The sequence below is a fragment of the Pundamilia nyererei genome, unplaced genomic scaffold, assembly GCF_000239375.1.
Source record: "Pundamilia nyererei isolate P.nyererei 1_Seehausen unplaced genomic scaffold, PunNye1.0 scaffold00314, whole genome shotgun sequence".
NCBI lineage: Eukaryota > Metazoa > Chordata > Actinopteri > Cichliformes > Cichlidae > Pundamilia > Pundamilia nyererei.
The window spans coordinates 393,768-420,243 of NW_005187715.1; the positions used below are offsets into that span (position 1 = coordinate 393,768).

A 26,476-nucleotide genomic window follows, 5' to 3' on the forward strand; every position below is an offset into this window, starting at 1 on the left:
TATGGATTATATGGATAGAAAGAGGGGACACTTTTTGGTAGCGTATAGTTTAAGGTAAATAATCATCCAAACGGTACAATTAATATATTGATATTAATATTATTATTTCCTCTACTTGTAGGCCTATCAGAAATAAGAAGCTTGCAGAACAGTGGAAGCTTTTACTTTGAAAGAGGTGACTCCTCCTACCCCTCCTGAGGATGGCAGGAGGGGCACTTTCTTAAAGGCGTAACTGTTTTTCGCAAAACACCGTGTGCTCTTAAAATCCGGAACTCGTGATCATCCACAGTGGTAGTTTACTCGCACCAGTGGGCTTTAACGGCAAACCGCAGCCGGCTCCACACATCGCGGAGGTATTATGCTCTTCAGGCTATGATATATCAGGAGTCATGGCGGGTTGGCACCGGGTAACTGCCTTCTGTGTCGGGCTTTTATTAATGCTGTTGTCGGCACCCAGCTCCGAGAAACCGGCGGGGAAATGTCTCGGCGAAAAGCCTCGTCCATCCCCAAAACCCCCGGTCGTCCTCAGTAAGTGTTTCCTTCATCAATTTATTCCTTAGTTTGTCTTCTGTTGCCAAATAGTTGCACAACTTGCTGTCGTCCGTCAGTTAGCTAATCGGCAGCTGGCGATTTCGAAAGGAGACCAAACTCCATTTAAAGGGGGTCAAATTTAAGTTCTCCTGATGTTTATCAGCCATCATGTTAACTTAAAAATAATTCTGTATTTATCATATTACTACTTGGCAAGTCTTCAATTCGGCTTCAACATATTACACATAAGTCAATTCATTTTGAACTTTTGTAAATGTTTGGCCTGTTGTTGTGGTTGTCATCAGCTGCCAAAACAGAGAAATCCTCGTGTGTGCATCTCGGTGTTCAAGACTCTCTTATGATCAGATAATATGACGTTTCATTATTTTAGCTGTGCTGTATCAAAATAAACTCTAAAACACGTTCCCACAATAAATGCAGAGTTAAAATTTGCTTTCAAGCGAGGCGTCCTTAAATTGTTGGCTTCTTGAACGAGGGTTGGTCCGATTTACATAAGAAATAAGAAATAGGCTATCTTCATCTATCTGAAAACAAAAAAAGACATATAGCTGTACTGCTGTGGACAAGTCTGACTGATTAACGTTATTTGAGGAAAGATTTAAACCTGCCAGCTGTGTCTGTGCCTGTGTTAAAGGGTAATCGTTTACAGCTCAGCCATCAGGTCATATGACAGAACGCGACTCTTCAGCTCAACAGCCAATCAGCTCCTCCAGACGCTGAGGGAGTCTCTCCTCATACCTTTCTGGGCCATGTAACCTTTAGGAGTGACTTTAAAATAAATAAGAATAAAAAACGAAATGGGTTTTACCTCAAAATCTCATTTTTCATTTCATGTTTTATACTTGTTTGGCTGTACTGTAGACTTTTCTTTTTTTTTTTATACAGCTTACAGAATGAAAAGCACAGGTGTAGTGACTTGTTTTATTCAGCTCAAACCTTCCCTGACTTCTGAATGTAAGCATAGCTTGTTAAGAGTTATAATTACACCTGTACACATTACAAGTACTATGTCCGGCATTAAAAATGCCATAGCTGACAGACAGGTAGGAGTATATTAGAAAGAAAAAAAGAGCGTAGTGGAAAAAGGAGAAAGATGAGGATAAGGGACAAAGCGCCAACTGCTGCATTTTTTGATTTAAAAACACAAACGGCACTTGAAAGAGAGAAGGGGAAAAATAAAAATAGATATGATCGTGTGAGTGTCACGAAACACATTTTATGAGGAAGAGAAAAAAACCACAATGCCAGAGGCAGAGAGGCCCAGGAGACCCGGGCCATTTGTCCCACCCTCCTCGCCCTGATGCCAAGGGGCAAGAGCCCCACACTATCGGAGGTAACTGGGAGTTGACTCCTCCAGAGGCCGGCCATGCCGTCATGAGCTGATGACGATCCCAAGGACGAGTGATTTTCAAGACACATCTGTATCTGCAGCCTCTGGCGCCCCAGTAGTTCTTGTTCGGATTTTTGTCAGAAGGGAATTTTTGCTACATATTACAGTTTCACACAATCACTCAGCTTTGCTGTTTCTGATTCAGATTCTGTGCTAATTTGAAGTAGTCCCAGTTTCTGTGTGGTTTACAAAATCACTTAATGCAAGCACCATATTGGTTTTTTGGGGACTTCTCCTGACAGATCATGTGTCCTACACGACAGCTGCTGACATCTGGCTGAAGCCATGAATTGTTTTTGTTTTTTTGGGGTTTTTTTTGCAACTCTGTGTTTAGATTTTATATTTCCTCATTTATTTAACCAGTGGGTCATCCGCCTTGGTCAGTTGTGGCTTGCTTCACACAAACTGCAGTTTTCCCCCTTAACGTCCACCCGTGTGGAACCTGTGTGCGGAAACTGAGCGTCCCTTTGACAGAAGTCTTTAAAGGATTTATTTGTATTCTACTTCATGGACTAAAATAAAAGTACAGTTCACATGGTGTCCACCTATAGTTTTGATTAAAGTGTCACTGGGGAAGTTCTGGGAAGGTTTTTGGAGTATGGGAACAGTAATACAAACTCCTCAACTGCTTCAGACCAAAGGCTGAATTGCAGCTGAATGTCTAAAGCATGTTTTTAAAATGATTGTACAGTCAGATGTGCTGCATGCATGATGAGACTGACTACTCTGCTGGATCCATGGCTTCTTAACCGATACATAATGGCAGATTAAATTTCTGCAGTTCATCCACTCCTCTGCTGGCTTCTTGGGATTTAGAGTAATTTGCACAGCTTCTATATGGTTACATAAGTGCATGTTAATAGTCTAAAGGCTAAGTGCTGATCAATGTCCCTGATAAGTGAATCATTGCTAATGTTGCTCATTGCAGTTCCAGGAGATCTGGGAAACCAGCTGGAAGCGATGCTGGACAAACCCACTGTGGTCCATTACATCTGCTACAAGAAGACTGACACATACTTCACACTGTGGCTCAACCTGGAGCTGCTGGTGCCTGTAGCCATAGACTGCTGGATAGACAACATTAGGTGGGTGTCGGTGCCTGAATTTGTCACGTGAAGAAGAGAAAAGTGCTGTTTGTCAGTCACTGAATTAATTACCATTAACCAAGTTGCCCCTTTTTACATTACTAGCTTTTATTGTTGTTTGTCTTCATTGATTGTAAAAAAATATAAAATCTTAATGTGCTGTTTTTTGGTGGAGAAATGCTAAGGTGCCAATACCTGGATAAGATAGTCCTCCCCTTTATCAACAAGGTCTAGAGGATAACAAAGTGCAATCTGCTCAAAGATATCAGGAATTGAGTAAACCTGTACTTTAGTACAGTCATAAGAATGATAAAGTAAAACATCTGGAGAGAGACGTGTAAGACAAATTCTTACTTTAGTCCTACTTTGAACTCGGATTGACTAATCTGGGTTGACTAAATCGATCATGGAAATTTTAACCTGACTTTCTTTGCGCTGCAATTTATTTTCACAAAGTATGAGCTTTTATTTTGAAATCAAAGCAATGGGAATAGATCGGTTCTCACGTGACTGAATGATTTTTCTGCAAGCAGCACATTTGTACTGCAGCTTGACCAGGTTACCAGGTTTTCAAGGGGTGACTGTATCCCATTATTGTGGCTCTGTGGCTTCAGATCATGCCAATACCACTTTGCATCTCTGCTGTAGAGATCCCTGGAAAAGAAGTGCTTATATTTGCCAATGTTGTTAGTGATCTTCACTTACTGTCATTTCAGTTTTGTTGGAAAAGTCCTTATTTACCCACATTTCTACAAAGGGATGGAAACTGCTGAAGGAGTCAGTCCTACAGACACATAACAGAATTATTAACTGGAAATACCCAAACGTAAAATGTTAGTTTGGGTTACAGCAGGGTACCTCCACTTGTTGCCTCTATAGTACAATGTAATGGCAGATTTCACTCGAATAAGGAACATGACCAAATGTAGCTATAGCGTTTAAAGCTTGGCATGTTCTCAGATGCTCATTTCTGCTTTTCATACCAAACATCTTTACTTTCATCTGCGTTGTATATCTACAAACCGCACATGTGGAAGTTGTTGTCACACATAAATAACAAGAAGGTGGAATAACGGAGACTTAAAACGAGAAGTGTTTCTGTTGCCTTGTAAAGGGCGCGCGTGTGTGTCTTTGGTTGACCACAGATGCAGAACTGAGATAAATTGAATATTGCAAACTTGTATGTGCAGGCTGATCTACAACCAGACCACACACACCACCTCTTCCCCACCAGGTGTGGACATCCGCGTCCCTGGGTTCGGGAAGACCTTCTCAGTGGAGTACCTGGATCCAAGCAAACGCAGTGTGGGTGGGTTAAATGGCCACATTTTTAACTGATGTCCTCTCACTGTGACCAGATCAAATTTACCCTGATACCATATTTAATGCTTAATGTTTTCTCGTGTGTGTGTGTGTGTTGCAGGAATGTATTTCTTCAGTATAGTGCAGGCACTGGTAGACTGGGGTTACACCAGAGATGATGATGTGAGAGGAGCACCCTATGATTGGAGGAAAGCGCCCAGTAAGCTACCACACTTGAAAAACCAGGCCAGAAGTGGTGCATATTTAAATAAAATAAAAAATCACAAAACTGTCGAGGGTAACAGGTGTATTTCATATATTTACCAGAACTGCTTTGCTCCAGTTCCCCTTTCAAAAGTTGATTCTTCTAGACCAGAAACCTCTTGAGTTTTGGTTTCCAGCAGTTGTGAAGATAATGATGGGGATTAAAATTATTAGTTGTATATTTTCTGCCCTCAAACGGGGTCAAATTTCCTTAAACATCCATGCCCAAAGTGCTTGAAGTGAGCGTGTCATGCAAACCGACGTCCACTGTTTATTTTTGAGCAGGTGTCTTTAAAAAAGATCCCTCCTTTCTAACTTTCCTCCATAGACCACTTTGTGGTTGTTGCCCATTGTGATATAAGAACAGGTCAAGCATTCACCTCGGCTCGACTGGCGCTCTCGAATTTCCAAATTGGAAACTGCAGTCTGCCTTCTTATATTCTAAGTCTAACTGTACCAGAATGGAGTGAAGCCACCACCAGCTCATTTGTATTTCAGTCCACAGTCTGTTAGAAACAACGCAGTTCAGGCGTGATGACCTGTGGTATCTTGGACATGTGATATTTCAACTAGCTTATTACACAAGCATTAAAGATCTATATGCAGCCAGCTGTTTTGCAGCAGCACATGAGTGACTCCTCAATATTTGGTTGGCCGGGACTTTCCTTAGTTTTCTAATAAACTAGTCTTATGAGGTGATTGCATAACTCTTGACATGCATGTCTTTACTGGAACAGAAGGACATATAAAGCACAGTAGCCAGTATTTTGAAGAACATGTTCGTGCTATAAAGCAGCTGACACATTTGTCATGCACTGCATTTCTGCTTTCATGCCCTGAGCATAAAAAGGAAGGTTTAAGTCTTCCATGATGGCTTTGTCTCTTGAAAAAGTAGACTTGTGTAGAAATGGATGTGAGAAAATTGATTAAACCGTGAGGGCTGACTGGGTTTTCTTGAGTGTTCTTCTCATACTAAAGATTTGCCATCTAGTTTTATTTGTTTGACAGTCGTGAATGTCATAACGTTTTGTGTGTGTCATCATCTGCTCTCATGTCTTCGTCAGATGAGAATAAAGATTATTTCTTGGCGCTGCAAAAGATGATTGAAGAGATGGTGGAGAAGGCTGGAGAGCCCGTGGTGCTCATCGCGCACAGCATGGGCAACCTGTACACTCTGTACTTCCTCAACCAGCAGCCACAGGCTTGGAAAGATCGGTACATCAAGGCTTTCGTCTCTCTCGGAGCGCCGTGGGCCGGCGTAGTGAAGACCTTACGTGTGGTCATCTCTGGTAAGAGACTAACCAGCATTACAAAAAAAGTACTGATATACATGTTGTTGACTGCCTGGCATAGTCACAAACTCTGTACCTCGGCACCAGAATACTGTGAACAGAACATTTTTTGGAAGACATGCTTTTAAAAAAAAAAAAAAAGTCATAATTTGCTTATTTGTGCATAAAATTAAAACGGTTAATGTAATGTAGAGAGGTTGTTCAACCAGCTCACAGTTTGCCACTAAAGATGAAACATTTACTGATGGGAATATTCAGACATATTAGATATACTTGGCTCTATATTTAGATATGTTACTGTAACAACTGTCCTGCTAATTGAGCTACAGCTACTAGCCCTGACATTAGCTTCCTCATTCATAGTTAGTTCTATGCAAAATATATCGTATGTATAATTAATGCTGAACTGTAGCATCTTAATCGCAATTATCAGACATTTGCTGCTTTAATTGGCCAAAGATTCAGACTGAGAATCCCAGCTGAGCACCAAATTGAGGGCCCTCAAAACTACATCAGCAAAATGTAGTTTGACTGGTTTCTTTCTAATTGCAGATGCAGTCTTCAAATTAAAAATGTGTGGAACATGAAGATGAAAAACATCTTTGCATGCTAATCTAGAAGTTTTTTGCATTTTTGGAAATGCAATGATCAGCTAGAAAAATATTAGTTAAGTCCATCTTTGTGTAATCTTCATACACTAAAACATTTTTTGTCAAATAAATGTCTGGTTTTACAAAGGATATTAGGCTGCAACTGAATTTTACAGGCCAGTGTATTGGTTTATTAATGTCAGACCAAATCTATAATCCACACCGGAGTTTACAGGAACTTAAAATTCTCTGCGACAGCAGTCTTCCACTTTTTGCTCTCTGCTAGCCTACTCGAGAAATGTTCACCAAACTAAAACTGAAACTGACAACAAATATTTGAAATAAAATATCTTCTGCAAGAGCATCCTGACCAAGAGACTGAGGACTGCGGCATATATCAGGTGTTTGCCAGGACATGCTTCCCTTTTCTAAGTCACCACTCAACGAAAGCTTTAGCTATCTTTCAATTCTCCATCCTTTTATTTCTGTTCCACTTTCTAGGTGATAATGACCGCATCCCAGTGATCAGCCCGCTCAGGATTCGCTCCCAGCAACGTTCTGCTGTCTCCACCAACTGGCTGTTTCCCTTTGTCCGCTCCTGGCCCAAAGATAAGGTGTGTGTTTGTTTAAATGGGAATTAATTTTTCCTTCTATGTCAACATAAACTTATTCCTGACACGTTAGAGCAGCCTTACAGCAATGGTTGGTGATGTAGTTTTAGACAGAATCAGAGGTGACCAAATCAAGTGTTTCCACCTCCAGGTCTTTGTCCAGACACCTACCGCCAACTACACTGTGCAGGACTACCATCGCCTCTACTCTGACATCAATTTTGAGGACGGCTGGATGATGCAGCAGGACACAGAATCGCTGGTGGCTGACTTCACACCCCCCGGCGTGCCTGTCCACTGTCTGTACGGTGTAGGCATTTCCACTCCTGAAGCATTTCAGTACTCAGAAAAGTTCCCAGACGTGGAGCCCACAGTGTTGACCGGTGAGGGGGACGGGACGGTGAACCTGTACAGTGCCCTCCAGTGCAAACGCTGGATAGGAAAGCAGAAGCAGCCTGTGACGTTGGTTGAACTTCCACAAAATGAGCACGTTGACATGCTGCTCAATGTGACAACTGTGGACTATATTAAGAAAGTGGTGTTTTCTCCGTGATGCTGGCTGGCAGGCAGACTGCTCTGTTTGCCTTACACTGACACGCGGAGCAAGACGGGAACTGACGTCTCACCTGTCTGAACAATGATTGCCAAATATTCCCCATTTATGCCACAATGCTCAAGGAAAGTATTACGGTTCTTTAGGACAAATGTAGGTTGATATTTTTTTTTTGATTTTTATAGCTGTTACTCTAAAGTCTACATGCAAAGAGTTTAACTCTTTGCATGTAGACTTGCATGTGCTTTAATAAAATGGTTGATGTTTTGATCTTCAATGAGATTTCTGAACTCTGACTGTATTGTGGTAAAATTGTAACTAGTTAAAGCAAATACTGAATTTACAGCCTTTTCATTCCAGCTGATTTTTTTTTATTTATATAAATCCTGCCTTTTTTCAAAATTTCTTAGCTGTATATCGCTGGTTGTTAGGATTCATGTTACAAAAAGCGCGTGCTGAAGGATTAGACCCATACACATCTGATTTCTAGGTTTCAAAGATGGTTGAATTTGATATCTTCTTGGACTAAAGACTTCTCCTTTCCCTGATTTAAGCCTTCAAACTGTTCCTGAGGGAAGATGACACACTATTGGTCATAAGATGGAGTTTATATCTACCAAATGGAATTTAATGTTTTTAATTTGTGAAACCTAGGAGTTTTATCAGTGAAACTTATCGATTGGGTCTCATGAGGACAACTTAATTGGCTTACAAAACTCATAAAGTGGCCAAAGCAACATAAAAGCTACCCTAAGGCTCAGATTTACCAATCAAAAAACTCTTTGTGAGGCTGCATGTAAGGCAGAAAGTCAACTGAAGAATCAGTGCAGTCTAGACACCGGCCCGTAGGACACATGCTGCTCTTGCCATCCTGCTAGTATGGGGTTATCTTATCATTTAAAGGTGGCATTTCTGCTGAATACTAGAAGTATTTCTGGTTTAAACTTTAAATTTATATGTATCAGATCAGTGGGTACCTCAAGGCACTTCACACTGGAAAGTCAGCAGAATAGAAGTCCAATAATCAAACAATCCTTGATGAGCAAGCATTGGATGACAGTGGAGAGGAAGAAATCCCCGTTTAACAGGAAGAAGGCTCCAGGTTAGGTTTGCAAAAGCCATGATTTGGCTTAGAATAAAACTTTTTTTTTTTTTCCTTGGGTCTTACCTTCGTTTACTCAAACACTAGAGGAGTCTCACACACATGACACTGACTTCATAACTGATTGTTTACATTTGTGGGTTTAAACTTTACTCTGTGCAGACCTATCAAAGGGTCTGTTTTGGGTTTCTCTCAGAGGGTGAGCCCAACCTGGGCTGGCTAATCAGGGGAAGAGGGACCCCTTCTGTGTCTGCTACTGAATACACTGAATGCCATCATTTAAAGAGCTAATGCTTTTTTGAAATGCTAAGATGGTTTGTTCAGGACAAAGATTTTAATAAATCCTAAGACTTTTGTATATATCAGGACAGAATGATTCAATAAATTAGTTCTTGACACCAGATTTCATGCTCTGAAGCTTAATTACAGCCACCGGGGGATGACTCAAGACCATGAGATGGGTTTTTCTTTTGTGGATGTGAAAAGTTCAAAATTGGACAGTGTGTTCTGACGTGACTGTATTGTGCCATGCTGCCCCTCACCGGGCCAGACCAAGATGATCTACTTATTCACGTGCTGCCTTCTATTCATTAAATTCTTTCAAATATTTGCAGTGAATCCCTCTTGTATACCTTACTCTAAAGCTCTGTTTTATTTTCTCCATGTATGGATGTTGTTTAGGAAGATTAGGACTATGTGAATTATATGATCAAGTCAGGCACACACAACATTTGCTCTAACCACAGGAAGCCCCAATATTTCTGTTTGCCAGGGGGAGCCAATCAAAAATGTTGTACAAAAACAGGGAACTAAAATTAAAAAAAAAGGCTCAACTTTAAGAGAACTTCACTTTGACTTCATTCAATATGTGAAATCTAGATTTTGACATTTAAACTTCTTGAATATGAGTGAAACCAGTCGCTGAATTCCTTCCACTGTTCTGGTAAAACGTACAGCTGTGACACTTGAGGTTTCTATGCTGACCAAATCCACAACTTCCTTTCAGCGATTCAGTCATGCATATGCCATAATTCTTCAGCGCTCTCACCACTGTCCCATACGTAATGGAAAAATACAAAAGAAGTAACGGCTTTATTTAAATACATAAAACATTTCAATACTTTTGCAGTTAGCTGTGATTGTGTTCGTTGGGGCGTTTCAGGAGTTTTTAAAAGGACATTTAAAATGTTAGCAATTCAGTGAACACGAGTCAGAGCTGAGGTAACGAGTCTTCCTCATATCTGTGCAAAGACAACATCAGCTTTACTCCATTAGTTACTTCATGTTTTAGGATTCCAGAGGAAAGCGGAAAGTCTTGTTTCCCGTCCTGCAGCGAAGCTCCGAGCAGTCCAGCCTCAACACAAATGGTCCGTCTTCGTGGTCGTCTACTAGACTCTACAACATATTCAAAAAATAAAACAAATTCAGTTACATCTACTGCAGCTGGGCTAAAGAACCTGTGCTCTAATTTTGTTAAAACAGAGTTTTTATAACTCCAAAATGAAGGAAACTCTGGGTCTTCTGCTCCAGAAAGAGGGTTAACTTTAACTTAAATTCAGTCAGTTAAACTCAGGATTCTGTTAACCAAACCTGCTCGCTGTCGGGTTTCCTTCAACCCGAGTTTCTCTGAGCTCCCCTCTCATCAAGCCTGAAGCAGCTGACTAAAGCGTAACACCTTTTCATTTGTATGTTGATATTAAAGCACATACCAGAACAACTTATTTCACACATGACCAAGGACACACAGATCTTTGGACACGTTTGGATTAATTTTCCAAAACTCTAAAACTCTGTGGCATTACGGCAGCTCAAACAATTACAATACATAACTGAAATTTTCCCTGTTTAAATGAAGCATATTTAAAATACAGGATTACACTATATCCAATTTTATCTTATCAATAAGTAACTGAATCCTCCTTTTATCCGAGCTTCACTGATAACTTGTGAAAAGCCAGACTGCTGACCAATCCTTGTTTAGCAGATCCTTTACAGTGAAAGAAAACGAGCTGACAATAAAGTAACAAAAATGAAGAGAAACTGATTTTATGTAATTACTGCTTGGCCACTACAGGTTTTCATATCCCTGTCTGGGTATAAAGTGCCATTTCTCACAGACAGGAAATGAAAACGGTATATCAGCACTGATGTGTGACCCACTATTATCATAGTTTTAAGAATAATTCAAAAACATTTCAGTCAGACTGTTGCTTATCTGAGATATACTGAGTTTATTAATCACACCTGGACTTGGCTTGCTATGACAAGCAGACTGGGCCCTTAAAATCAACTAAAGAACTACAAAAAAAATCTAACAAATTAGGAGGAACAAAGAAATCATAAAGATAATACAAACAGATGTCAGTGCTGGGATTTAGGATTTAGGAAAAATCACAAGTTGTCCGAGTACCTGCAGCTCCTGCATGCACTCCTCCATCTGCACTGTCTGGTCTCCCACACACCAGGCCAGACTCACGTGGAAGGATGGATCCTATGAAACACATTAAGGAACATTATAGGCTCTTTCAGTGCTTTTTTTCTAAAGATGAGATGATAAAATTATTTTTCTTTTTTTAAATTTGCTGTTTGTTCTCTGATGTGTCATATTAAAGTCTCTGCTTGGTAGACACCACGCCTGCCCTTCGATCAGAATGAAGAGGCCGGTGCAACATAGAAGAACATCGCGCTCACTAATCAGAACCCTGCATTTAATGTGGCATTACTCTACTGCATAAAAAAATCATCACACAATAGCGGGTAAAGCTGCAGATTTGTTTGTGTGTGTGTTTAACTGACCTTGTAAAAAGTCTCCAGGCGAAACTCTGTCATCGTCCTGTCAACAGCTCGGATCAGATCCAACATCTGAGCATGCCCAGTTGACACTTCCATCCCCAGGAATGTCCTGCAGGCAAAACACACACACAGAAACTGGAGCAGCATACTTTTTGGCAGCAGATCTGAACCGTCTGTGCAACAATGACAATATGTGTAAAGTATGAGGACAGTTATGCATCCAGTTTGATGATATACTAAATGTTATGTTTTCCCCTAGCTGGCTAATCTGGGGTGGGTTTTATTTCCTTGTTGAGGAACGCAGCTGTGAGCTGCAGCAAGAGTGCCGCTAACTAAGTCACATATTTTGACTTTCAGCTGTCCAGGATCGATGTCTGTCCACCTTCAAGTTTAGAAGGAACGCTTCTTTAAACATTTGCTTTCGCATTCTAATCTTTGTTAGTTGCACAGTCAGCTCTTTACTTCTTTTTTTTTTTTATAATTGAAGTCTTTATTTGTTTTTAACATTTCACAACACTAAAACAAACAAAACAACCAACAAACAACAACAGAAAAAAAACAACAAAAAAAATATAAAATATAATAATAAAAAAAAAACAAACAAACTCAAATCAGTTAACTCAAATCTTTAAGTCATTCCCTTACTGAGTGCCTACACAAACAAACAGTGCAGCAAGTGTACAACATGACTAAAGATAATTGCCCTGACCAAATAAGTTCCAACCATCTCAGCCAAAAACACGTCCCCACGATTTGTCAAAACCCTCCCTATCATCATTAATCCTAGCCAAGAGTTTTTCATACGACACCATTTTCAGCATAGTTTCTTTCCACCTATTATATTCTGGAGGAGACGGTTCCTTCCACACACTGAGAATAACTCGAGCCGCTGCGATCACCCCCACCTTTATAACCACAAAGTCATATTTTGAAACCCCAGGTAATACTGACCGATCCCCTAATAAGCACAGTCTTGGTGACAGGGGTATCATCAAACCAATCCACCTTCCTATTTTGTCAAATACTTTTTGCCAAAAGGGATAAACTTTCCCACATTCCCAAATAGCATGCATAAATGTCCCTGGATCTGATCTACATTTCCAGCATACATTACTGGGACTAATTCCCATTCTATAAAGTTTGGATGGAGTGAAGTACCACCTGTGTATTTATTTATACTGAGTAAATTTACCCCTGGCCTCTCTTATATATTTATCAGAGAATGACAAAATTCTGCGCCAGTCTTCTTTAGAAATTGCACAACCCAGATCCCTCTGCCATATAACCCTCAAGTTTTCACATATCTCTTTTTTTGGATTGTTAAACAGTTTGTAGAAAACCGCTGCCCTATGTGCTGTACTGGACAATTCTAAAAACTCCACCACCATATTCGAGCTTTGAGCAAATTTTCCTTTGGTAACACAATCCCTTATTTGTAAATATTTCCAAAAATTATTTTCTCTTATCAAACCGTATTTTCGGGTTATTTCAGCAAATGACATAAACACTCCCCCTGAGTAAAGATCACTTATCCTGCGTATGCCTTTGACAAGCCATTCCTTCCAGAACACAGTTTTCCGCCCAATCCTTACAGCAATATTGTTCCATAGCGAGGCATAAGGTTGTCTTAGATGAGATGCTCCACACAACTTGTGCACCTCCACCCAGACAGCTTTGGAATACCTGAGCACTGGGTTATCATGAGAGTCTTGTCCATTAGTTGCCGCGCCCTGCGAGAGAACATCCAAAGGTGTGAAGGGGCTCGCTAGTTCCTGTTCGATCTTCATCCAGCTCAGCTCAGAGCCCGATCCTGTCCAGTATTTGGCCAGTCTTGACAATTCAAAAGCTAAATTATACAACTTCACATTTGGGAGGGCCATTCCCCCAATGTCTTTAGAGGCCCACATTTTCTTTATATTCACTCTCGGCTTCTTGTTATTCCACAAAAAATCTTTGATTAACTTCTCAATTTGACCAAATATGTGCAAAGGAATTCGTACAGGTAACATCATGGAAACATAATTGAACTGTGGGACCACCATCATTTTAATCACATTAATTTTACCCCATAGTGTAAGATTCAATTCACCCCATTTATCCAGATTTGTTTTTAGCTTTAGGAGGAGAGGTTCCACATTTGAAAGCATAATATCCTCCAAGTCGGGTTTTAATAATATTCCTAAATACTTCATACCTGAAGGTGAGTACTTAAAATTGAATGGAGTAACGCATCCAGAATGACATGATGCTGACAATGGCATGCCCTCTGACTTGTCCCAGTTTATCTTATAACCTGACAACCCTGAAAATGACTCAACACACGTGAGTAGCGCTGGTAGAGACTGCATGGGATCCGTCAATACTGCTAAGATGTCATCAGCATATAGAAACAACTTGTGTTCCATACCCCCTGCATGAACACCTCTGACACCCCTGTTTGCTCGAATAGCCAAGGCCAGCGGTTCCAGAAATATTGTAAAAAGCAACGGGGACAAAGGGCACCCCTGTCGGGTCCCGCGAGTAAGATGAAAAAACCCTGACACCAATCCATTTGTCAAAACCGCTGCCCTTGGACTTGCATATATCAGCTCTTTACTTCTAATGTTCACAGACATCTAAACGTTGATCCTAAAATCTACACGATCTCACAATCAACACCGAACCACGTGGAAGCGCTTCTGTGCAATTTTGTGGCTTTGTCTCGAACAAAGCTCAGCATGCATGTTTTATCAGTACACATGTCAGTGAGCTGGTGTGGATGTGCTGAAGCTGTGTAACGGTCCAAATACTTACAGTCTGACTTCTGTTCGAATTAAAAACTCAACTGTACCTCGTTTTCTCTGCATTAGAGTACACGCGCAGTCTCCCTGCCGAGCACACGAACCTGGCGATGAGCAATACAACCAGAATAAGTGTGTCACCAGAGTTATAGATGTCTGCATTTTTCTGCACACTGTTTCCTTTATTTTTTCCTCTTTTTACCATCTGGTCTTGTGATTTTAGATTTTTAAATGTTAAAACTCTTTTGCATCTTATAAAATAATGCCGCCTTACTTACCATTACATTAATGTTGTCACAATACCAGTGGTTCTGGCTTTGAAAGCTTGACATTTAAAGCTGGGAAAATGCAATAAAACTTCTGATTTTTATTAAAATTAAGTATATTATAGCTGTGCCATGACAACAAGGTTCATTTTATCGTATTAGCACCAACATAACAAACTGCTATTAGACTAAAAATTTGTCAGTCACAAATCATTAACCCATGAGTGGGCTTATTTAATACAGCTGATAATCCTATATTTGACACATAGATTGACCTAGATTTATAAAATCAACAATTTCTTACTCAATCTGAACCAAAATGAGTGACTGAGTCCATAAACTCAGCAGGGAAGTGTTTACAGAATTCTGTTTTTCCATACACTTCTATAGGACCTGAGTCTTTCCCCCCCACAGTTATCGCCATCTAGTGGCCTAAAGATTGAATGCAGGATTTTAGGCACTCTGCACTGGCTTCACTTCTCCTACACAGAAGTGTGGCCATGTTTATTTATTTATTTATTTATTTATTTTAACCACCTGTGATCAAATTCACACAGAAGCTTCTTGGGGATGAAGCCAACACAGAGATGCCAAAAGCTGCAGCTCCCTCCAATGGCCACTTGAGGGTGGCTAAAAAAGCAAGCCAACACCCACTGGCTTGTCCCGCGTTAAAATACCCAACTTCAGAGATCAAATCTAGATGTTTACAGCCTGGTACACAAAATGTTTTTGACTCTATAAATTATATTTTCAACTTATTTAATAAGTCATTCATCTGGGTTTTGTTAAGGTTTAAAGTTAAGAGTTTGCCGAAAACTAAACTGGAGGCTTTAAGAAAAAGCAGAGCTGTACTCTACATTAAAAAAAAATATAGCTCTCTTTTTGACATCACTGAAGTAAATAATTAATCTATATCATTATAATAAAGTTAAAAAAAACAAACATAAAACAACCTTTTGCAGCCTGTAAGACTTGACTTGAGGCTCTGTGTGAACGGCTGGATCCAGTGGTGTCTGAGCACCACTGTCTGGGACAGGCTGAGGTGGAACTCATCCTGCACATTCAAAACCACACCCCGGGCACATGCTGCCGAGAGAATCCCATCCAACAGCTCCCCAAACTCCTCTTCAGGATGATCTGAGGAGACAGAGAGCAAAGCAGGCACAAGGTGAGAAATCAAGACGTGATCTTCGTTGACCGGTCGCTTGCTGTACACAGTGACTGCCTTACATGGGAAATAAACGTAGCTAGCCCAGTTTCCTCTTTCATGCTTGAAGGAGCGGATGCGTCCACCATGAAGAGAGCTGTCTTCAGTCTGTGAGTCCACCTCATCTGGAAACATGGCCAAGACACAGCCAGGGAGAGGCAGTCTGCAGAAAACACAGCCAGGATGGAGTAATTATTTTTACCCAGCACGCTTTAATATAATTTATATTTTCCTCAGCTGTGACGTAAAGAATTCTGGGCGTCCTGGGAAACGCAGGATTTCTCACTCAACGGTCACTTTTGTTATTGCTTGATTGAACAATTATTTGCTCCAATTTATGTTATTCTATCTGAAAATTTTGTATCAGCCTTGTAAAGATGGAGTTATGTTTTCTCACCTTTTGTTTTGTCTGCGTGAAAAATCCAAAGATAGACACCTGAAAATCTTGCTTGACAAAGAAATGCATCAAATCCTCACAAGTAAAAAGTGGGAAAATAGCAGTTACGTAATTACTTTAAAAGGTTCATAGTATTCAATTATGAAATCTTTTTGGGTTTTGTTCACTGTTTATGATTTATATGGGTATTACTGACCTTCACAGTTTATGTAGTTAGGTCAGTTTGGTGCCAATGACGAGAACTTCCGTTTTTATGACTATTCAATTTGAGAAAGTTGCAGGGAAACCAGGTTATGATCTCATGGGGCAAACAAAGAGGCAGATGGATAGGACAGGTTTGAAATAACATTTATTTATTTATTTATTATTTAGTTTACTTCACATTTTATAGATTGCCCGTTGCCCATACTGTTTTATTCTGTTATATATTTATTTATAGTTTGGGCAGGTTTGGTCTTCCGTAGTTTAGCTATATCACCAACGCTAACACCCGAGAGAGGGTTACACAGCCATGAGACACACCTTGATTTGGGGCTCTCTTCCTCAGTTTTGGGTTTCTTCCTCGTTGGCAAACCATCATCTTCCTCTTGGCACTTTCGGCAGGTAGTTTCACTCTGATTTTTCGCTCCTTCAGCTTCACCGCCAGCCTCATCGTCCTCCTCCGAGCTGCTGCTGCTGTAGCCAACCAACATTTTAAACTACCTGATATTCCGCCACATTATTTAAAATAAGAGATCAACTCACGGGAGCTCATATAACTTTTTAAACCATGCACATAAGAAAGGTGCCTGCCTTCCAGCGCCTTCTGCGCTTCACTTCCGATATAAACAACCTGTTGTAACCATAAATTAGGTTCCGGTGTAACATAACGCCTGCTGTAAATCAGTTCCCCTTTCGATGGTTTGTGGATAAAGAAAATGTGTATATACTGTATCAGCTGTGTATCTTATGTGTATTAATGCAGTGTGAGCTATTCGGAACAAAATATACCAAGTTTAATAGAGCCATTTAGAAAAAATTTTTTTTTCTTTCTTTTTTTTCTATTCTTTAAAGTATAGATACGGAACAGGGATACTTTCTTTTTTTGCTAAATCTTACATTAAAGCCTTCACACACTGGGCTCTATACTTGTGTGTGTGCGTGTGAGCATGCCAATTAACTCTTGCTTTATTCATGTTCCCGTGCGCGCGGGCAGAGGCTCAGTAGCTAGTCGATACCAGGCTAGCAACTTCTTACAAAATGCACATCTTTCCGTGAGCCGCGAGGATGCCCTAGGAGTCGGACGCACGTTTACGTGAAATGATGCTGTTTGCGGGGCTGATGGTGAAATCGCGGGAGAATTTCCGCGTGTTTTAATGAGCCGCAAATCACATTTTTTTCGCCCCCCCGAAGCCACAGCGCTTGAACAAGAGAGCATCCGAGCACCTTTTTGCGGATGTGAGGAAGGGACCCAGCGCTTTTATGGGGAACAGCTAGCCTACGATCATACAGAGAATACTCAGCAGCCTTGACTGGACACTCCGGGTATGTAAATCTGGCATTTTCCCATCGTTGTTTACATGAAGGGCTGGTATAACTAGCGTGTTGCTGTTGCTGCTACCTGGCTCTTATTTTGCTGTGACTAGCCTGCTAATCTCCATCGTAAGCTCCTGTGGATGCGTTAGCAAGTGGCTAGGCTAGGTAGCTAAGCTAACCTGGTTACAGTGATCTTCGCCTGGAGACGAGAAACATTATGATGCGCAGACGCTGCTTTCCACTTTTTACCGTGAGTCGTTGGGCATTTAGTTTCGTACATAGAGAGGGGAGGGGACTTCACCGCCACTATTATACCATTTAAATAAAAGCCGGCTCTAATCTTTGCGATCTAAGTCTGTATGTTAATGAGTTCACTTGCTGCTGCTTTCATAGACGTTGCATATCTTCAAACACCCTCACTGTTTACAGCCTAATTGCGCTGGCCTCACCTTGACCAGTATCATTGATCTCGTTGTCATTGCCATGAATATATGCTTTTTGAAGAATGAATGTAAGTGAAGGTCTAATGATGACTGCAATGAGAGAAACTGCCCACATGTGTAGTTACCCGCACAGTCTGTCATTCACCTGTTTTAAACCTAACATTAAAAGCTTTGCTTCTCTAAAATCTACAGTGATCGCTGAACCTAGTGCAAGAAGCTCACACAAGCAAATGAGCAGTTTTTACTGAGCAGATATTGCCCCATCACAGATGGACTCATAAAGTTCATCCCGTTTTCTGCTCGAACATCTACAGTTTGCCAAAGGATTTCACGATCCAAAGTTTGGACATATCTAATGATTGCTGTAAAGTTTTAGCTTCATATAGCAAATAATTTAAAATTTTCACACTTTGAAATCTGAGGCAATGTTTGAACACAAATGGCTAAAAGCTATTGAAGATAAAAGCCTGATATTTTTCCAGCTTTTCTTACCATAAAAGAGAATCAGGAACTGTAATTTGGGACAGTGGTATAAAAAATGTCTCGCTTGTTAAATATGAAAACCAATTCAAGCAGACCTGTAAAGTCTCATATTTGAGCCCTTCTCCTCCTCCTCCTCCTCCCTTTGATTTGCCTTGATCTCACCCTCCTCTGTCACAACAACCCTCTGCATGTTTTCCTTCACTAAATCCATGAAGCTCCCTTAAGGTCTTCCTTTTCTCCTGCCTGCAGCTCCATCATCAATGCCCGGTATATCCTCTATCCCTCCTCTGCACATGTCCATACCATCTCAGCCTTGCCCCTCTAACTTCTCTCTCCAAACTGCTCAACCCTGATGTACTCATTTCTGGTGTAGGTCTGGCTTTAAATTTTTGGTTAAACATATAAAGACTGAACAGATTGTTCAGTCTGGGTGTAGGGCTGGAATCATTAGCTTAAAAACATTATTATCATTACTGAATGCCAGTTGCAGTGTTTGTTATAACCCACTTTAATCCTGTTTTTATACAGATACCACCTGAAGGCAAAGACTAAAGTGAAAGTAGTTGATTTACCTTTACTACTTCACACACCTGGTCATCTTTTCCCCTTGGCACCTGGCTGTTTTCTCACCTGCATCTCCACCAAGCAGCCTTTGCATTCCGGTGCCAGCTGCAGACATGGAGTGAGTTTATGTTTCATTTCTCCTTCACAAACACAGAAGCTTTTAGCTTGTACTTTGAAATACCTGTTGCTCTCCCTCTCTTCCTGCAGTTGGGCCACACCAGCTGCCAAGCTCAATCCTTACACTCGAGCCCGCATGACAGAAGCCTGGCAGCAGCATGCAGTTGCACCACCTCAGGTTGTCCACACCATCCCTCCGGGTGCTGAGAACGCATTGGGCTGTGCTGTGTATGGTATCGTACTGCAGCCAGACACTACGTCGCTACAGCAGCATGGACAGCAGAGCCAGCATGGACAGCAACACAGTGGGAGTCAGCAGCATGTAGGTGGGCAGCACAGTCAGCAGCAGCAGCACCCTGCCCAGGCCCAGCAGACGTCCCTTCAGGTTGGGACAGAGGGAGGACACAAGTGTGGGGCTTGTGGACATGATATCTCCCACCTGGCAAACCCACATGAACATCAGTGCATGGTGACTCAGGACAGGTCATTCCAGTGCACTCAGTGCATGAAGATTTTCCACCAGGCAACAGACTTGCTGGAGCACCAGTGTGTTCAGGTGGAGCAGAAGCCGTTTGTGTGCGGGGTGTGTAAGATGGGCTTCTCCCTGCTCACTTCTCTCGCCCAGCACCACACATCGCACAACAGCACCAACCCAATGAAATGCTCAATATGCGAGAAGACCTACCGGCCCGGCTCTTCTGGCAGCGCTACACCCAACTCCTCGAGCAGCTCCCAGCAACCCAGCAGTGATGGGGCGTCAGCCAGCAGCAGCTCGTCCATTCTGCCGTTCCCCTCGGCCCGAGACCGGCCCTACAAATGTTCCGTGTGCCAGAAAGGCTTCAAACACCTCTCAGAACTGACACGGCACGAGAGGGTTCACACGGGGGAAAAGCCCTTCAAATGTGACACGTGCGACAAAGCCTTCAGCCAGTCGTCACACCTGCAGCACCACCAGCGAACACACAGCAATGAACGTCCATTCAAGTGTGCTGTCTGTGAAAAGAGCTTCAAGCACCGCTCCCACTTGGTGCGCCACATGTACGTGCACTCGGGTGAGCACTTGTTCAAATGCAACTTATGTGAACTGCACTTCAAAGAGTCTTCAGAGCTCCTTCACCACCCTTGCCACCCGCAGGGTTCTCGGCCGTTTCGCTGTGCCACCTGCGGTAAGGGTTTCAAGCGGCCATCTGACCTTCGCCAGCACGAGCGCACACACTCAGAGGAGCGTCCGTTCCACTGTGACGAGTGTCAGATGAGTTTCAAGCAGCAGTATGCACTGGTGCGCCACAGCCGCACTCATAAAGACCCCACAGACCGCCCATTCAAATGCAATCTGTGCGACAAGGGCTTCATGCAGCCCTCTCACCTCCTCTACCACCAGCACGTCCACGGCATGGACAACTTGTTCAAGTGCGCCTCATGCCAGAAGGAGTTCAGCCAGTCAGGAGAGCTGCTCAGGCACAAGTGCGGGGAGTCGTCCAACAACTCGCCTGACAAGCCATACAAGTGTGACGTTTGCGGCAAAGGCTACAAGAAGAGTTCCACGTTACAGCGTCATCAAAACTCGCACTGCCAGGAGAAGCCCCTCAAGTGCTCGCTCTGCGACCGCCGCTTCCTGTCCTCTTCAGAGTTTGTGCAGCATCGCTGCGACCCATCGCGGGAAAAGCCACTGAAGTGCCCTGACTGTGAGAAACGTTTCAAGTACTCGTCGGACCTGAACCGACACCGGCGCGTGCATACAGGCGAAAAACCGTACAAGTGCGGTCATTGCAATAAGGGCTTCAAACAACGCGAGCACTTGACCAAACACCAGAGCACGCACTCCAGAGAGGGTCAGTTCAAGTGTGTTTGGTGCGGAGAGCGTTTCAGTGACTTGGGCTCCTTGCAGGACCACACAGTGCAGCACACAGCTGATGGAGGGGGCTACCCTGTGCCCCAGTGCATATAAACCCTTGACTTCTTAGTTTGAACTTTTGTCTGTCCCTTCTGGGCTATTTATTCAGCCTAACATTAACCACACTTTCAGGAGAGTCCTGAATTGTTGTATTCATTCCAACAGTGCTACATCAGGGTTTTGTTGCTCTGCTAACCTGCCCAGTTAATGTTACTCCAAGTCTTGTCATTCCATAAAAACTGAACATTTTTTTGTCTCTTCTTAAATCTGGTCCTTATTTTAATAAACCCAACCCTTACCACAACCACATAACTCCCAGGAACAAGTGCCATATTGCAGGTTGATCTAGCAGATCCACCCTAATTTCCTCCCCTCAGAAATGAGCAGAATCAGAATAAGAAGCATCCCTGTTACGTCAGTAAAAAGTAAGACAGGATTTGTTGTTTTTAAAACAGTTTGGTAGGATGTTTAAGAGAGTATTGAGTAAATCATTCAGGCTGAGTCACAACTTTTAGTATCCACTAAAGTGGAGTCCTCTTGTTTTTCTTCTTCTCCCCCCCTCTTGCTACTATAGCCCTTTTCAAACATGGGATGCAAAGCATTCCATTAAGGTGATAGCAGATTGTCATTCAGGCATAGGTCATATTTACGTTATTGGCGCCCATGGTCTCATTCAGACATGCATCAGACCTACTATGGTACTCATGCAAAATCTTTTCATACCTCGGGAAAAAAAGCTTGAGTGTCATCAGTATTGACTCCAGACTTTAGATTCTTTTCTCTGTGTGCGCTGCAGCAGAGAGATGTTTCTTCTGAAATTGGAAAAGCAGAAGAGCATCACAGAGGAATTATTTAACTATAATTCTAGAAACTAGAATTTGACTTAAAGAGATCAAATGTTTTGCACACAATGAACTGAGGAATTCAGGAAGTCATGTGTGTAATCTCAGTTAACGTGTCCACTTGTCCTGTATCGAAACTGATACTTAAGAGTTTACGAGGTCTGATCTTGTAGGATTGCCATTGCGACTTTTACATAAAAGTGACCCGAGTGCTCATTTACATGAAGTTTACTCATTTCGATGGTGTCAGTTTAATGGAAAAAAACTGCATGTCTGCAATGGGTTTGTGATGACTGCTCTTGGCCTCCCTTCAGTTTCTCCCCCTCTCATTATTCCCTACATCTTTCCTCTGCTTCCTGCTCTTCCTGACTCAGCCTGTCACTGTTTAGTATCAGAAGTTTGCAAAGTGTGACTTTCCATACCGCCCTCCAAGACACGCATGCACTCACTTTAATATCTTTGGGTAAAGAGTGGTCTGAAATGCTTTGGGTATCCTTAACCTCCATTTTTATTTTTACTCTTCTTATTAAAGAAGTGGCCAGTGAAGGCCTCATTTTACACCAATTAGCAATAACATAGCAGCCAAAGGTGTTGACCCAGTGTGTTGGAACAAATTCAATCCACAGAGGCACCACAGGCCCCCAAAGATCTGCTGCCAATGTCAGAGCTTTTTTTGGCTCCACGAGAGGCTCTAATGCAATATTAGGCTGGTGGTTTTAATGTTATGGCTGATCGGTGTATGTGAAGTGAAACGGCATTGGGGATTTGGGAATGCGTTGTCCTACGGTTAAATAATTCTATGTGTGAACAGTATAAAGCTACACCCTGTGGTGTGTAGACTAATCAGCCAGCCCAAATTTAAGTCTGCAAAAGCTTCAGCTGTTCTAATCCTTCAATACAGAAAAATATATTTCACACTAATGTACTATTCCTGCAGAGGTCAGTGCTGTCGTGCATTTAAAAGTGTCAAAGTCTCTCATCCTCATCCTGTATATAACTCTGGATGTGTGGGTGTGCTTAGCCAGATGAGTCGGAAATGTCTTTCTTATGAAAATAGGTATTGAAGAGCTGTTTTTGTATTCTTGCTACTTTTTACCACGTGAAATGTTATGAAAAATGCTTTTTTTTTTCTTTCTTTTTTTTTTTTTTTGTATTTCGTTTTCATTTTTGTAGTCCATGTAGTGACTGTGCCAGTGCGTCGCGAGGAGTCTCAAAGAGAAACCCGCACATGAGTCTGAATGCGTGAATGTAAACGGTGTTCTGTCAAACAGGGAAATTCAGACTGAAGTGAATTGTAGTAGAATTATTTCAACCAACCTGCCTTTTTCTATTTCTTTGTTATTACTGTTGTTATGACTAACTGTACTGGTCTTTGTGAGAGCTGTTTCTGCAGGACTGTCCTGCAGCATGTGTTGAATAATTTCCACAGTTTGAAAGACCTGTTAAATCTGTTTGTCCTGCTACGTACGACGTCGTGTCTGTCAGGGTGGGTTTATTACCAGAGAGATTGGCTCCTTCCTCTCCTCTGAAAGCTATGAGATTGTAGTTGTGCTAAAGGGTCCTGGAACACCAGTTAGTTTACATGTTGGCTGTGAACGCCGTGAATGCTCGATTCATGGTTTGAGTGCAGTATTGAAAAGAACAGAGTACACACTGAGGAGACAGAAGTAACTTTATTTTTTTAAATTCTAGCTTGCAGTTCTTTTCTTTTTCTTTTCGCCTTAAAAGTGGGGCCGCGGTGCCTCTCTGCCTCATCTACTCCTTTCTGTTTCTATCCACCATCATTATTATTATTATTATCATCATTAATTATTTTTTTACTTTTATGAATCTGGTATTGAACGATGTTCAGAACAAGGTGGATTTGAGGTTTAAAAAACAAAAGTACTGTAAGTTGTTTGTTTGTTTGTTTTTGTTAATTAATGTTATTTGAATTGATATGAATATCTGTATTCCTGGAGGGAGAGACCAGGGCCTTGGGGTAGGTGTGCCACAGCTTTGGAAATGCAGAATTACTATGACACACACACACACATCAGGAATCATTGGGGCTGGGTTCACATTTTGCCAAGAAACGCAAGTGTGCAAGGACTAGTTGATCGGTGCTGACACATCATTAGATGTGTATAATAGAAAATAGTCGCTCAAGTTGCAGAATAATGACCTCACTTATGTGTATTAATAATAATAACAACAACATACAAATGTATGTTCCAAGCCAAAGATTAACCTAATGCCAGCCAAGCAGCACTGTTACAGTGATTAGTACTCCTGACCTTGGCTGCCTGGATGCATTATTTTATTTCTTTTTTGTTCATTTTTTATGTCGTAGAGTACTGTTTGGGTCGGACCAAAAGTTACAGCGAGGAAATCTTCAAAATCAAGTGGGGTGGGTGGGTTTTTAAAAATTTGTCGTATCTGATGAGCAAACAGAGGAAAACATTTTGTACAAGCACAAATGATTACCCCCTACCCTCCTGCAGTGAAAGGCCAGTAAAGGCACCAGTTAACCCACCCGTTGTTTACTGTTTCCTTTTCAGTTCCAATAAATAACCCCGTCAGACCCTGGTGTCTCTTGCTCTCTGCATGCTTGCCGTGTTAGTTCCTGTGTTTCTGTCTTTGGGAACCGGTGTCACCAAGCCCTTCCTCCAAACAGCGCCATTCCCTCCGATATCATTTCTTATTTCTTTTTTTCCCTTTTTTTTTGTCCAACCCCTCCCTCCCAAATTGTACTGTAGTTCATGTGAATGATGTTAAAAACAAACCTTTGAAAAGAAAAAAACTTTGTGGCGACATACAGTACGTGTACATTCATGCTAAGATTATCTGTATGTATGTAGCATTCAATTACAAACGGCACTAACAAATAAAACGTTTTTTCCATTTATAAATCTATAAGATTAATGAAGTTATTTGGTAAATGGCCTGTATTTGTATAGTGCTTTACTTAGTCCCTAAGGACCCCAAAGCGGTTTACACTACATTCAGTCATTCACCCATTCACACACACATTCCACACACTGGTGATGGCAAGCTACATTGTAGCCACAGCCCAAAGCCCATCAGTATTTTGGAACTAAAGCCTTCCTGGAATTCGCACGTTCACCTCGTTAGATACCGAGAAGCCCTTCGACCGTGTCAAAACCTGTATACGTCCATCTGAAAACAGTTTTTCTTGGTTAAAATAAAAATCTGAAATCCAGTATGTCAGATTATTAGACAATTTAATTTCAATTACCATTCAGACATTACAAATGTTATACAATTCTCAGTTTAGTTCAGCACATGCAGCTTCAATCATGGGGAAAACTGCTGACTCGACAGCTGTCCAGATGACGATCATCGATTTGCTGAAACAGCTGGCTGTTTGCAGAGTGCTGTATGGAAGCATGTTAACGGTATTATGCACCTTCTACCCTATTATGGTAGGAGACACTCCTGAACCAGAGACGTCAGAGGCGTCTTACCTGGGCCAGGGAGAACAACATCTGGATGTGGACCTCCTCTTAGATGAAGGAACAGAGCGGTACTGAAGTCCCATGTGAATGTCCTGCATTGTGTGATCATTTGTGGTGCAGTGTGGTGTTGTTGGTGGTTGATCAACTCCAAAGTCAATAGAGTGTCTACCAGGACTTTTTAGAGAAATTCAGTAAAATCTTCTTAAGAGCTTTATGGAGACAGCAATTTCCTTTCAGCTTCTACTCATAATGCCAAAACTGCTACCAAATAGTTTGGTGACCATGTTATTACTGTGCTTGATTGACCAGCCAGTTTACCATCACCTGAACTCCACAGAAACTCCGTGAAGTATTGTCCAGAAGAAAATGAGAAACACCCAACCCAAAAACACAGATGAGCTGAAGGCTCATATCAAAGTAACCTGTAACACCTCAGCAGAGATTGCCTCCATGCCACACTGCACTGATGCAATAATTCATGGTAAAGGAACCCCAACCAAGTACTAAGTGACCACACTTTAGAATTGGAACATTTCTCTATCAGGAATCCTTTTTTTGATTAATACTGAATTTCTGATTGTCAATCAATAATAATTAAAATTAAAACAAAAGAAGCCTTGATATGTCATGAATATTGAATTCATCCATGAAAATATATGAAATTTACCAGACGTTTTCGGCTTCAGATGTAAAATACTATTTAATATTACGTTTGAAATAGCTGATTTTTTTTTTCAATCATGTTCTAATATGTTTCTTTCTTACATGAAAGAAACACAGAAAGCATAGCAGGGTTGTTGTTATTATTACTCATTAATTAACAAAAAATTGAGAATATTATTGTAGAACTATTACAAAATACTATAGTGAGATATGTATATTCTTTAAGAAAATCCATGCTACCAAGTTCAAATTTAAGGCCAGAGTTGAACTCAAAAGGTAAAATAGAAACAATGAATTGTATTTCATACTTGAG

The 26,476-nt window shown here is 41.4% G+C and overlaps 3 protein-coding genes across 6 annotated transcripts in view; 2 read left to right on the top strand and 1 right to left on the bottom strand.

Moving 5' to 3' along the window:
* pla2g15 (phospholipase A2, group XV) overlaps positions 1–9,350 on the top strand; it is a 10,610-nt gene extending 1,260 nt beyond the window's left edge. The window contains exons 1-7 of one of the 2 annotated variants that reach the window (XM_005751512.1): positions 188–528; positions 2,871–3,027; positions 4,218–4,336; positions 4,451–4,549; positions 5,658–5,882; positions 6,977–7,089; positions 7,238–9,350. In XM_005751512.1, coding sequence (XP_005751569.1) covers positions 390–528; positions 2,871–3,027; positions 4,218–4,336; positions 4,451–4,549; positions 5,658–5,882; positions 6,977–7,089; positions 7,238–7,639 — 1,254 coding nt within the window. In that variant the 5' untranslated portion in view covers positions 188–389 and the 3' untranslated portion in view covers positions 7,640–9,350. Of the gene's footprint in view, positions 1–187; positions 529–2,870; positions 3,028–4,217; positions 4,337–4,450; positions 4,550–5,657; positions 5,883–6,976; positions 7,090–7,237 lie in introns of those variants that run through there. The other variant, XM_005751513.1, reaches the window with a different exon arrangement.
* A 466-nt stretch (positions 9,351–9,816) lies between these two features.
* usb1 (U6 snRNA biogenesis 1) lies at positions 9,817–17,032 on the bottom strand. 2 transcript variants are annotated; one of them, XM_005751516.1, is made up of 7 exons: positions 16,707–17,031; positions 15,811–15,950; positions 15,534–15,717; positions 14,365–14,418; positions 11,538–11,643; positions 11,152–11,232; positions 9,817–10,136 (listed from the first exon to the last, which is right to left on the bottom strand). In XM_005751516.1, exons 1-7 carry the CDS (start codon positions 16,874–16,876, stop codon positions 10,029–10,031), a joined length of 843 nt encoding a protein of 280 aa, XP_005751573.1. In that variant the 5' UTR covers positions 16,877–17,031; the 3' UTR covers positions 9,817–10,028. The 2 variants fall into 2 exon arrangements, with proteins under 2 accessions (XP_005751573.1, XP_005751574.1); XM_005751517.2 differs by lacking the exon at positions 14,365–14,418 and having other exon boundaries at positions 16,707–17,032.
* A 253-nt stretch (positions 17,033–17,285) lies between these two features.
* Positions 17,286–24,476, top strand: znf319b (zinc finger protein 319b). Of its 2 annotated transcripts, none has more exons than XM_005751514.1 (3): positions 17,286–17,708; positions 19,154–19,307; positions 19,397–24,476. In XM_005751514.1, the coding sequence occupies exons 2-3, from the start codon at positions 19,303–19,305 to the stop codon at positions 21,252–21,254; spliced, it is 1,863 nt and encodes a 620-aa protein (XP_005751571.1). In that variant the 5' UTR covers positions 17,286–17,708; positions 19,154–19,302; the 3' UTR covers positions 21,255–24,476. The 2 variants fall into 2 exon arrangements, with proteins under 2 accessions (XP_005751571.1, XP_005751572.1); XM_005751515.2 differs by lacking the exon at positions 17,286–17,708 and adding an exon at positions 17,790–17,949.
* The last annotated feature ends 2,000 nt before the right edge of the window (positions 24,477–26,476 follow it).